Below are 13,507 nucleotides of genomic sequence, written 5' to 3' on the forward strand. Positions count from 1 at the left end.
CATCAAGATATGTAAGTTTGTAATTCTAGCTATTTTGTTCCTTTAGTAGTCACATTAATATTTGTCTTATTCGACTAACTTATTCTCATGCATTGCAGAGTAAGACTCCCACTCCCCATTGCAATTACTTCAAGTTCGTGGATGAAGATGATGACGACGTTACGTCCAGAGTCCGTTCGAACTGTACAGCTTGTGATGGTATTACAGTAGAAGACTTTAACGATGTAAGGGCGAGGCTTGATTACATGGAAATGGACTATGGTCGAAGGCTTCAAAGGATGGAAAGGAATATCAAAGCAATGGTGTACTTCATTGTATTTTCCACCATTTTGTACCTTATGATGTAACTTGTGTTATGGAATGAACTATGGAATCAACTATGGAATTAACTATGGAATGAATTATGTATTATCTATTTCCCTTAACTTGTAGCCTCAACTTTGGAATGAATGATGGAATTTTGGAACTTTGGAATGAATGATGAAATTTTGGAATGACTGAATGAATGATGGAATGAATTTTGGAATGAATGAATGAATGATGGGATTTTGGAATGAATGAATGAATGGAATTTTGGAATGAATGAATGAAGTATGGCACATCCAGCATATCTGTTACCTGTTATTAATGACCAGGACCAGTACATTTGTTATCAATGACCAGCATATTTGTAGATTAAAGCAATACTTAATTGCTGAATGTGCTGCTGCCATACTGCTGCCATACTAAGCATATCCAACATATTTGCTGCCATACTCAATATGCTGCTGCCATACTCAGAATGAAGCATTACTATGGCAGAAATGGTAGAATGAATGAATGAATGAATGAAATGGTAGAATGCAGAAATGGTAGAATGAATGAAGCTGTACCACATGCAAGAAATGGTTCATGCTCAGAATGGCAGAATGAATGAATGAATGTTGAATTCTGTTACCATGCTCAGAATGGCAGCAGCAAGAATGAAGCTGTACCACATGCAAGAAATGGTTCATGCTCCAGCTGAAGCATGAACCATTTCTGTTACCAGCTGAAGCAGTATAGCAGAACCAATACCACATACCAGAACCAGTAAACTAGAACCATCACAACCAATACAAACCAGCATACCATAACAGAACAGATGCAGCATACCAGAACCGCACAGAACAAAAATGAAAAAGGCTGGGACAGCAGCATAGCACAAAAGAAAAATGAAAAAATTGGAATAAATTTTATAACAAATGAAAAAGCCATTAACATCAACTGTCAATTAACATCATTAGCATACAACCCATTAACATTTGGCAAGATTCAACATGTTATGCTCACATTGGTCCATCAAAATTAACACATTGGTCCATACATACAAGCCATTAACATACAAGCCAGTAACATTTGGAAACACAGGTACACAGAGTTTGCTTCACAATTTGAAAACACAGTTTGCTTGTCTTTCTGCTTCACATTGAGCTTTTGCAGGCGAATTTCAGGATCATGTTGCTTGTCTTTCTGCCTGTCCGTAGCCTAAAATGGAAAAATACAGAATTTTGCAAAATTTTCAGCAACTAAATACATACTTGACATACAAATTTCTAAAATGAAATAGCCACAATTTTCATCAACTACAAAATAAAAATACAGAGAGGACGAACCTGACTACACATTGGACTGTTTGATTCTTGAGAATATCGAAACCCAATGTCATATCAACATGAACCTTGAAATAGTGACTGGAATGTTGGTTAAGAAGAATACCGTTGAGGCATTGGATTTGGCAAAGAATTTTGCAGTACATACATCTCCCGCAAATTGTTCGCCTACAACAATGTCATATATTACGCTTCGCAATCATGGTTTGAGTCACATATTATATCCACAAAAAAATGAACACCTAAAATGTACTAACACTTACATGATATGTGGAATATGTCAATGGCGGAGGAATAGAATTATCACCAATGGCCAAAGATGGAGGAAGATGATGAATGAGAGGAAGAGGTTGAAGAGGAGGAACATGTTGCCGAACATAGATATCTCCTCCAACAGATAATGGAAAAAGTGAAACTGTTGGACTTGCAATAGATTGTGACGAAGCCAAACTGTTAGCACGTGATTTTTTTTTGGAGTTCACTACCAACGCCGCTTCGAACCCACCTTTGACCCTCCTTTTGCCCTTACTAGTTGCCATCTTTTTCTTCAATTCTTTTGGTTGCACAACATGATTCACATCTTCGCAATCCACTTCAACGCTTTGGGTGTCATCATCATTAATTACTTCATTTCCAACACCAAAATGAGCACTTAACTTGCCTTCAACATTTGCACCTAATGTAGCAAGATGTGTAATACAAAAATCATAAGTTTCTTCAGTTTCAACAGCTCTACTTGCTAGTGCTCTAAATGCGGTCATCAATGTCTTATACCGCGAGACTTGTTGGAATTTCACATCTACTTGAATGTCATTCCCCTTAATGTCCATCACAGTTTCGGCTCTTGCTTGTTTGGTCCACCTCTTCAGAATGTATTGTGGAGGAACTTCTTTCATCTTCAATATGTCTCTAATAACCTTCAATGAGTGACAACACAAGATTCCTTCCCTTTCAAACTTTGTACAAGTACAACCCAAAGAGTCATCCCTCTCCATCTTCACTTTCCTTGTATGTTTGTTACCAACATCAACAACTGTGTAAATGGTACTAGCCTCGCCATATTCAACTGCTTCTATGTCTGATTCAATGGATCGAAAGTACTCATTTTGAAATTCCTCAAAAATCTTTTTTGTGTAGACATTACCCATTTGAATTAACATTCTTATGGTTGCTTTCACCTTTGGCAACCTTTGGCATAAAGCATATCATGCTTCTAACTCCTTGTATCTCTTCTCGTACAGTACCATTTCGAAATGCATGAAGAATTCATTCAAGTTAAAATCAGAACGAATGTAATCCTTCAAAAGAGCATTAAAAGATTCACTGAGTTGTATGGTACTCATTCCCGCAGCCCATGTTGATCTAACGTAAGGCCAGCCCCATTTTTCTTTCACCGCAAAAGTCAATTTCAACCAATGGTTTTCATGCGCATCATATTTATCAAGCATTTTTGCCTACTCTAACTTCTATTGATTTGCATCTTCAATGTCAAAGAAGAATTTATTTAGTACACCCTTCACCCCCTTATCTTGGAACAAATAGTTAACATGTTTTAATGCATTTTGCATCAAATGCCAAGTACACAATCGATGAGTTGTGTCAGGCATAACAATGAGTATGGCTTTAGCCATTGCAGCATCCTGATCAGTGAACAAAGTTTTTGGTGCCTTTCCTGACATAGCCTCTAGAAAATTTTGAAACAACCATACAAACGATTCGGCGGTCTCATTATACAACAATGCTGCACCAAATATAACTGTTTCCCTATGATGGTTGAATCCCACAAAAGACGCGAAGGGTCTATGTTCTTTGTTTAACTTGTAAGTAGTATCAAAAGTGACAACATCACCAAACTAGGCATAATCCTTAATCATTTGGGCATCAGCCCAAAACATATTCGTTATTTGCTCTTCATTATCTAACTGGAAAGCATAAAAGAAGAAAGGATTCTATAAAGATTTTTGTTTAAAGTATTGCAACACATTGCCTACTTCCCCATATGCTAAACTTTGTTATCTTTTGGTTCTCAAATAATTTTTAGAATCTAATTTTGTAAACCCAAGACATTGCCTCCCACCAGCTTCCTTACCCATGAGTTTGAAAGACTGGCCTAAACGAAGACCATATTGTGCCGCCAAATCTAATTGAATGCTTGGGTAGTCGATATCTTTCTTTGTGACGGCAACATGTGGGCACACTCGGGTGATACAAGATCATGGTCGTGTTTTTCTTTGAAATCAGCCACAACATATTTCCCAGTTCCCTCATCTAATTTGACATAAAGTCGAGCCTCACAACCGGTCCTAGTTTCGGCTCTAGGGTTTTTTGACAATGGGTCTCGTTTGTCACCCTTCCGAAATCTCTCCTTGTTGCAAACCAAAAGTCTACAAATAAGTTGGTTAGTAACTTTGTTCTTCCTACAAAAATCCCTTCTTATGCTAAACCCCATTCTTCCTCCATATATATTATAAAAATCATACACACATTGTTCAGAATCGAATGTCATTCCCTGTTTTGGCTTCCAAGCACAATCATTCTCAGGTTCCATATCCATATGAAAATGCAACTGAAAACCCATATAAATAAAATCTTAGCTACATAAATAAAATCTTAGCTACATCAATAAACACAATATTTGCACTATCATCAAAGAACCCACTGTCACACTTAGATAAAGAAATAAGAAATGAGAACTGCATATCTTTAATTGATTTCTAAACTGAGACTGAATTGATTTGTAAACATCATCACATTGTAAACTAAATATCATTCAAGAACTAAATTGATTTCTAAACTGAGACTGAGATTGAGACTGAGACAAAATGATTTCTAAAAAATTCATCACGTTCCGGTAAAACCTTATCCGTTCACATGACTGATTAAATAAATTATGTTACAAAAATTATTTGGCAAACCTCTGATTAAATACTAAAACTGATTAAATAGAGTGAAACTGATTACATATAGTGAAACTGATTAAATAGAGTAATCTTCAAAATCTGTGTTAGACCAATGAAATCAATTCAACATATTTACTTTTAATTTGAAGATTTTGTTACAAAAATTATTAACAAATCAATTTCAGTAATCATGTGGGGGTGGTTTTAAAAAGTTCTTTTTAAAAAAAATATCAACAAAATTTTGATTACATACATAATTAAATACCCTATTGATTAAATAAAATTTTGATTAAATACTCTATTTCATTAACACAGATGTTGAATTAAAAGTAAAATCTATGATTTCAAAATCTGTGATTTTTTAAAGTAAATAGAGTAATCTTCAAAATCTGTGGTTTAACACAAAACAAATTAACACATTGGTCCATTAAAAGTAATCTTCAAATACTAAAACTGATTAAATAGATTTTGAAACCGATTAAAATCTTAAAATACAGATAATGTATATATATATATATATATATATCTTCAAATACTGAAACTGATTAAAATCTTCAAATACAGATAAGATTTTGAAGATATTTGAACTGATAATGTATATATATATATATATATCTTCATATACATTAATTTCTGCATTTGGCAAACCTCTGATTTACAGAGGCAAAGGAGAACTGACCTGTGGCGTCGTTGGTCCTTGCAACGGCGTGGAGACTGGTTAGACTGGGTTGTCGTCTAGGGTGGGTTCGGACAAGAACCACTGAGTGTGTGTTGAATGAGTGTGTTTTTTTGTGTTTCCCCGATTGAAAATCTGAAACCAACAACTGACTGTGTTGTTTTGTTTTGGGCGGGAAGCATCGAATTTTTTTTATTTTTTATTTTTTAATCTCAGCCGTTGGATGTGCAACGGCTGATCTCAGCCGTTGCAAGGACACTCGCACGTATTCCTTGCAAGGAGAGGATCTAAACTACAGTGAAACCACTGCCAGCCCTTTGTACGAGGCTCTACCAAATACATTTTTAAAATGTTGTTTGGCATTTCATATTTCATATTATTTTACTTTTAATATTAAAAGGGATAGAAGGCTAAAATTCATTCATATCTACACCCACTCTTTGACACCATCTCCTCCTCCTCCAACCGCCATACCCCAGTGCCCTTGCCACTCCTCCACCCCTCTTTTTTGTCTGCGATTCTCTCTCCTCTCTCGGTCAGAGTTGGTGGTAAGTTGTGACAGGAGTGGAATTCAATATTAAGGTTGAGGTTGAGAGGGACAAAAAGAGAAGGGTGGCCAAAGATGGTGGTCATAGCTGTGAAGGCGGCATTAGAGGCGAGAAGGGGGTTGTGGGTGAGAGATAAAATTGAATTAATTGAGGTGTGCAAAGAAAAATAACAAAATTCAAATTTGCAAATTTAGTATTATAAAAAAAAATTGAGGTGTCCAATAACAATTTTGGGATTTATTTAAAGACTCCCTTTGTTTTTGGGTAAGTAAAGACTCCCTTTGTTACTCCTAACGTTCCTCAAATCTTATTGGGGGCAATACCTCTAACTCCCTTCTACAAGCAATTTTCCGTGAATTGACAAAACTACCCCTAAGTTAATATTTCTAATATGTTAGAGCCAATATGTGAGGAACATCCAAATCCAGAGACAGATTAATTAAACGCAGCCAACTAGAGAATCCATAATTTGATAGGTCAAAACTTTTCGCGTGCTTAAAAGAAATATACATCTAAGCATCACTTACAAAAAATGACTTCAAGCACTTGACACTTGAAAAGTACAGAAGGCTTGATCAATGTTTGCCCATCTAGTTTCCAATAGTATTCTAGCCACCTAGCATGGATCATAGCTTGAACAATGCAATGGTGTATAGACACAATCAAATGAATCAATCTACATCACAAGCTGTTATCCAAGTAGCGCTTCTTGGGGAACTTCTGTATGTTTGCTCAAACTGTAAATATCTTCCTCACCTTCTTCATGTTCCTCCGACAGATAGGGCAAGTACCTGCCAAGTCCGCAATCCTGCAGATCCAAATTATAGAGATTACGACAAGATTGTTGCAATTTGATTGCAATTTAGAGGGGCTTATTAAGGCTAACATGATTCATGACATTGCTGTAAGTTACAATTTTATTTATCAGAATAATATAAATTATCTGAAATAATTTTCAGCTTATGTCAGCAGTTGCTACAATATTGTTGGAGAAAGTCTTAAGGAAAAGCCTAACTCCAAGTTTCGAGTTTTCAATAGAATGTTCATCAACCTTGTCATGCACCCCAAGCCAAATACTAAATGGGCTAATCCCATAGACATTAGGTTAAATGGGAAGTACTTAAAACTACTTGATTGTCATCATCTAATTTCACATAGAGTCCTCAAAGTATGGTGATAGAAATCTATCTTGGTTTCAGCATGTGATTTATCTTTTGAAAGACTAGATTTTATGTTTAAGGTTAGTGAAGAAACAAGATACCTTGTTCCGCATGCAAAACAAGCCACACAGTGCCCACATGGAAGGAAGAAACAGTCCCTAGGAGCATCAAAGCAAATTGCACAGAGACGCCGAATGTTATTATTGTATTCACCGTCTTTTAGTGGCTTCCCCTCAAGTGAACCCACTGCCAGCCCATCTTCAAGATCTTCGTCATCTTGTGAGACAGAATCATAAGACGAACCCCAACTTGACAGATCATCGTCTTTTTGTGTAAGTAGAGGAGCTCTCTCTGATCTCAATTCCCCAAATTGAAATCTGTTTCCTTCTTCATGGGTACATTGGAAATTGTTCAAGAAGTGGAAGGCCAACAGCATGAAGACAGTCATTACACCTAAACACAGCAAAAATTAAGAAAACGATAATATGCTTTTTTGTTTAAAGAATAAGACAAACAGAAAAGTATACCTATACCAACAAGATACGTGATCCATCGAGGTCCATAGGACAGTTTAACATACCACTGATCACTGGTTGTGCCCTGAGGGAACCAAAAATAGTATGAGGTAGTATATAACTTCCCGCTGGGTGAAAAACAAAATTGAAAATTATTCAAGATAGCAGTACAAAGGGAAAGGTGAGATGATGCTGTTGTAACTCATATTCTAGTTAAAACCTACAAGCTTGGAATGTCCATTTGATGAGATACTCCATGGTCTTTGCAACTTTAATGGCCAGCAGGATCTCAGATCAATATGTAGTTATTAACCAATGTAACTTCTAGACATCTTCCAAGAATACATAAGTTCTAACAAAGAGGTGGCCTAGAGTGGGGAAGAGAAGGAAAAAGAATTGGTCATTGGTGCATTTTTGTTTCATGTAGATCTATTTAGGGGGGAAGCAACAAAAGGACTTTTGATGAATAGAAGAACCACTTTTAAGCTGAAAAGTAGAATGTAATCCCTTCTGTATAGTTGATTCTTGGGCTTTGTTGATCCATCATTGAGCTAATTTTTGGACTTTGTAGAGACATTTCGACAAAGGTTTATGTATAGTAGTTTTAGGTGTTTTGTTTTGCTTTTGTTAGTGTATATGAGTGGCACCCCCTTGGTGCCATAGTTTTACTAAAATAAATATATATATAATTCCATTTTGAATCTACAATAATCTTTTGAAAATTCAGTTTAGCATCCATGGATGGGTGCATGCCATATTTATGGCAGAGGCCCAATCTCCCACCATTGTCTAATGTCACCACGGAAGACCTCAAATTCATATAAGCTGATGCTACTGCCTCACATATGGTTGCTTCCACAGCAGGGTGCTTATAAATACATCCATCAAATTTATCTTCACACCCATCCCTTGTGAGAGCACAGTCCTCAATGCATGTGAGAGGGAGGTAAGTACAGAGAAATTTTGGGGTGTACTTAAAATCACCCTCCACAGCAACCTACAAATTTAAATTAAAAGGGAAAAATCTGCCCCCCAAAAATTCAAAATGTCCACCAAAAGGAATCTCTTACATCCCCCTCTAATCAACTTGCAATCCAGCTTTTGATCTCATTCCCAATTCTCCAAACCTTGAAAACAATGGCAATAAGCTGCAACTAGTCACTAGCTAAAGAGAGGTTTATGAGCAAGTAATTTCCAAATATTCTAAAGGTGACAGCAATCTGAATGTGGGATGAGAGAGATGATGGCAGAGGGCTTGATTTCTGGCAACAGTCAATGGTTTAGTAGATATGGATGGTAAGGTAACATGGTTGATTTAGGGAATTCAAAATATTGTCAACATGGTCAACAACAATGGTAATGCGAACATTGACGAGTAGAAAGAAGATGGGAAAGTTACACCTAAAGATAACAGCCACTACTGGTGGGACAACCTCTTTTGACTTACCAAGGCAGATTTGCCCTCATTTAAATTTCTAGGGTGCTGCAGAAACAATCTTTTCTCTGGTGGTAATAACACCACCCTTAAATAAATATATATAATAATAAGATTCATGCATAGATGCCACCATATTTTAGGGTTGAGGGTTTGGTATAAAAGATGATTGTTAAATACATAGACTAACTGACTGAGAAATGCCAAAAGTAAAGCCTAGCAAAGAGAATTGTAATGTAGGGAAATACAAAAATTATGGTTCATTCATCATTTTTTAGGATGTTCCGTTTGACTTCAAACTGAGAGAAACAGTCAAAAGGTTACAAGGCTTACCTGTTCTGGACCTGGAGAGGTTAAGACAGCAGCATTTCCACTGGGGAAAAACATTTTCAAACTACAAGCACTGTGAGCCACAGCACAGTTGTAATACGCATCAGATGTATTATACAGGAAAGCCTTCAAGCTGATATTTAATTGCACCTGTTTGACACAGTTCAAGGCAAATGAATAGCACAAACTGGTGAAAAGGGAATAAAGCATCAGACTACTTAAAGAATTCACATTCCACATTTACTTCTTCAACGTTCTTTTAAAATACACTTGTAGGCCAGATCAAAGAAAACACTTTCAGTTCATTCTTCCAACATTATAGGAGCAAAGATTGTTGAGGTCACCAAATCTCAGGTCTAGGCATGAAATCAGCAGGGTGTTTTCAATAATATGAAGGATAGATCTATTTCTTAGTCTTGGCCATCTCCAGGACCCATTACTAGTAATGGAAGAAACATTAGCAAGGAGGGAGCTTCCTAAGTTTCTAACCACTCTTTCACCAGACTTTATACAAAGGGCCAATTGGATGTCAATCGTCCAACCATAAAAAGGTCTCATTCCCATCCCCAATCATATATCTAATTAGAGGTGAGCCAAACCCCTTAACTTGAACAGCTTCCTAAATGTCCAAGAAGAATCCAATTGATAGGGACTTTGATTGGGTGTCACAGTGCACAACACCACTGGTCCAAAGCAACACTTCTTTCTACCCTTACAATGGCTTTCTCTCATCTTCCTCATGGAGTGACTACCATGTCAAGGCTTTATTTCTAGAACAGACTATCATATTAGCTTGTTGCCCCAAAACATACTCACAGTAGACTATAAAACCAAGTCAAAGGGGTTGAGTCAGTTCAAATTGTCTGAGTCAGTCTCTATAATCTTATATGACATGTTGAATGCATCTTAAAGGTTCACAACCTAGATGGAACCTTAGGCTCATGGAACATACAACAATGAGCAGAAGTTGCCCTTTAACATCCACTAAGGAAATTATAAACACATTGCAGTGACACTCCCTCCAACTACTCTGCACAAGCACTCAAAACCAAGGAGCAAGAATCTAAAAGATGTTTTATTTCTAAAAATTGGAAATACAAGAAGCAACAGATCCATAAATTTCATTATCTTCAATAATTCTGTGGCAGATAATTGAAATCCTAAAATTTAAGCCAAAAGAAAGTCAATGGAATAAGAGACGAGTTACACATTACCTCCACTTCTTCCTGGTTCAAGTTACCCACTGCAACATAGTAAGTAGAAGACTGGAAAATATCCTGCTGGATTATACCACTTCCTGTAAATATGCAGTAACCTAGTTAGCACACAGTTCTACATAGTTAGGCATTTTTTTTAATTTTTTTTTTTTCACTTTTCCAACTTACCATGAATGACATTCCATGACATGGTGCTATTAGGATATGATATGTCTTCAAGCCATTGAGCAAATCCTTCATTCCCTGCAATGTTTCAGTTTTAAAATTATGTTAAAACAGTAATTCCATATAAAATCAGCCCCAATAACATCTCTGTGCAAATAGAAGATACTAGGGAGATAACAAACAATTATGTCTGTAACATACAAAAAAAAGTAGCAGCATGTTGCAAGTAAAGCTAAGTACATTGTGAGACCAGTCGACTGCATAATTTACATAACTACATCAATTATCAAAACCATGATGAGGACATATGAAAACACCATAGCAATAGGATGAAATGTATGGAACAATTATGTATGGAATAATTTAAAATAAGAGGGCCGAGAGAGAGAGAGAGAGAGAGAGAATGATCGAAGAATAATTTCCTTAGACAATAATCTAGCAAAAGATGGACATGGGCCTCAGAGAGCTATACACTGAAAGAGGATCCCTATAGCAAAGTCCAGGAAAAAGCTGGGATTATTCGCAAGATATTAAAAAAAACATATCATTCAATTACCTTAAGACTTCCAAGCATGCCTTAAAGATATAATTATATGATTGTAGTGATGCATGAAAGTGGATAAAGTAGTAGTTCCTTGAAGAAGCTGGTCAGGAAGTGTAAACATACCTTGGGCAATTATAAGGATTAGAGAAGATGAGCTTGGAGAGTTCACACTGTACGAAATATTTATTTGAGACCCCTCATTCAATATATACACCCAATCCTATAACAAAAAGAAAAAGAAAAGAATTTACTCCACCACCTTTGACTTGAATATCTATGTTGCATAACAAAATTAACTAACTTGCCTTGTAAAGATGAGCTGGGATGTAGGTGCTCTGAGTTTCTGACCAAGTAGTTACAACATCACGCGGTGGCTCTTTGTAAAATCCATATAGAATAGGTCCATTGTTTGCTTCATCTAATTGCTCCACCTGGTATATTTAACCAACCCAATTCAGGTACCAATCCCGAAAAACAACCATGAAAGAGAAGAGAATGAATGCTATCAAATTACCTTTATAGACTCCACAAATAGTGGATTAGGTGTTATTAGAAGAGAACAATTAGAGCCAAGTTGTAGATTGACAGCACCGTATACCCCCAAAATCAAAGTCATTGAAACTGAAATAAAACAAACAGAACCCAACACCAAATTTAAGATCTATCAGACTCTCAAGCTTAACAACACAACCAGCATTCAAAAATCTATATTTAATAGCATTTCCAATCCTTCATCAAATTTGAAAAAAAAATGCTAAAACCTGATCCACCCATTTCATCAAATCTATATCAAAATCGAGGGGGGGGAATTTTTTCACCAAAGCAAGGATGAGCGAAATCTTTCATCAAATTCTCAACAGTCATATTTTTACTGAAATTTGATGAAAATTTTTTAAAAAAGGAAAGGATTTGAGATAGTTTTCTTTCATTAAAAAAATGTTTAAAACATGTTTTTAGGATGAAAAATGCTAGGGACCCCAAATGTTTTACCAATATTTCTACCAAATGTCTAGCATTACTCTTTTAGGATAAATTTGAAGTTCTCTCATTCAAACATCTACATTTAAGAGCATTTCCAATCCTTCATCAAATTTTTCATCGAATTCAAATTTGATAAAAAAAATTGCTAAATTGTGATCCACCCATTTCATCAAATCTGTACCAAATAAAGGGAGAGACAAATTTTTCACCAAATTCTTTAAAGTCATATTTTTAGGATAAGTTTGGAATTTTTTAAAAAGATTTGATGGGAAAAAAAAATTTAGAGCAAGATTGTGTGTGTTTCATATCAGATAATCAAAATTTCAAGCAAATTTGATGGAATAAATAAATAAATAAATAAATAAAATAAAATTTTTAAAAAAAGAGTAAGAATGGAAAATGTATAGAAATTGAGGACGAACCAAAGAACCAAAAGGTGAGGACAACAATGATGCAAGACCAAGTATCGTCTCTGATCAATCTCGATGTCTCTTCATCTTCAGTTGTTATTGGGTAGTGGACATGGTAACCAACCCCAGTCTGTCGCTGAACGAGCAACGACGGTCGATCGCCGTCGTCCTCCGCCTCTTCCGCCGCCACCTCCTCCTCCTCTCTGACCGGAAAGAACGAATACGACGTGGTTGGGGCGCCGGAAAACTCCCAAATGGTTGAGGAAGAGGAAGATGCAGATGCCGAAGAAGACGAAGAAGCTGATTGAGCAGCCTGATCTGTAGGCTCCATGAAAGAGAGAATCTAGAGAGAGAGTGAAAGAGGATTTTTGAGAAAAACCCTAATTGTGATTTGGGTTGAGAAGAATCCATGGAAGAGAGAAGCAAAAAGAGAGGTTGGTTTGAAGGACGAGTAACTGAAAAATTGTTGACCAATCAGTCGTTTCGACGTTGCGTGGGACTGGTAGTTGTGAATAGAGTCACGGTTAGGCGAGTTTAAATACTCTACAACTACAACTACAACTACAAAAGTGGGGGAACACATGGGGGTGCTTATTTGGATTATTTTAAGCTAACCAACCTATAATTTTTAATTTTTAAAAAGTTATTTTAGACTATTTAATTAAATTTATTTTAAATAATTTTAAATTTTAATAATTTATTTTAACTCAAAAAAATTGATTCTGAGAAGTTACTCACCTCTTACTTCTACGTGTTAATTTACGGTTATACTTTCAGATTTTTTTATTTTTTATTTTTAAAAAAATAGAAAAAAATCCAAATAGATTATAGATTGTTATTATTATTTTTTATAAGAAATATAGACAAATAGTGAATAACAAAAAATAAAAGTTAATTGAAGAAACTAATTCACAATTTATTTAACAAACTAGGGGTGTCACTCCCTAAAATTTGGACAATTAAATACTAAATTAAGACTAAACCTCAATCAATAT

At 35.8% G+C, this 13,507-nt stretch overlaps 2 protein-coding genes across 2 annotated transcripts; both read right to left on the bottom strand.

Annotated features, from left to right (window-relative positions):
• Positions 1-1,194: 1,194 nt before the first annotated feature.
• On the bottom strand, positions 1,195-4,197 carry LOC114283820 (uncharacterized). The gene is made up of 3 exons (XM_028226691.2): positions 1,895-4,197; positions 1,635-1,799; positions 1,195-1,506 (listed from the first exon to the last, which is right to left on the bottom strand). Exons 1-2 carry the CDS (start codon positions 2,789-2,791, stop codon positions 1,725-1,727), a joined length of 972 nt encoding a protein of 323 aa, XP_028082492.1. The 5' UTR covers positions 2,792-4,197; the 3' UTR covers positions 1,195-1,506; positions 1,635-1,724.
• A 1,997-nt stretch (positions 4,198-6,194) lies between these two features.
• LOC114283829 (E3 ubiquitin-protein ligase APD2) lies at positions 6,195-13,022 on the bottom strand. The gene is made up of 10 exons (XM_028226702.2): positions 12,525-13,022; positions 11,636-11,742; positions 11,427-11,552; positions 11,245-11,341; positions 10,581-10,655; positions 10,410-10,492; positions 9,199-9,345; positions 7,443-7,515; positions 7,017-7,368; positions 6,195-6,563 (listed from the first exon to the last, which is right to left on the bottom strand). The coding sequence occupies exons 1-10, from the start codon at positions 12,841-12,843 to the stop codon at positions 6,488-6,490; spliced, it is 1,455 nt and encodes a 484-aa protein (XP_028082503.1). The 5' UTR covers positions 12,844-13,022; the 3' UTR covers positions 6,195-6,487.
• Between the last annotated feature and the right edge of the window lie 485 nt (positions 13,023-13,507).

This window comes from Camellia sinensis, chromosome 3 (assembly GCF_055761805.1).
Source record: "Camellia sinensis isolate YWXY chromosome 3, ASM5576180v1, whole genome shotgun sequence".
Lineage (NCBI taxonomy): Eukaryota > Viridiplantae > Streptophyta > Magnoliopsida > Ericales > Theaceae > Camellia > Camellia sinensis.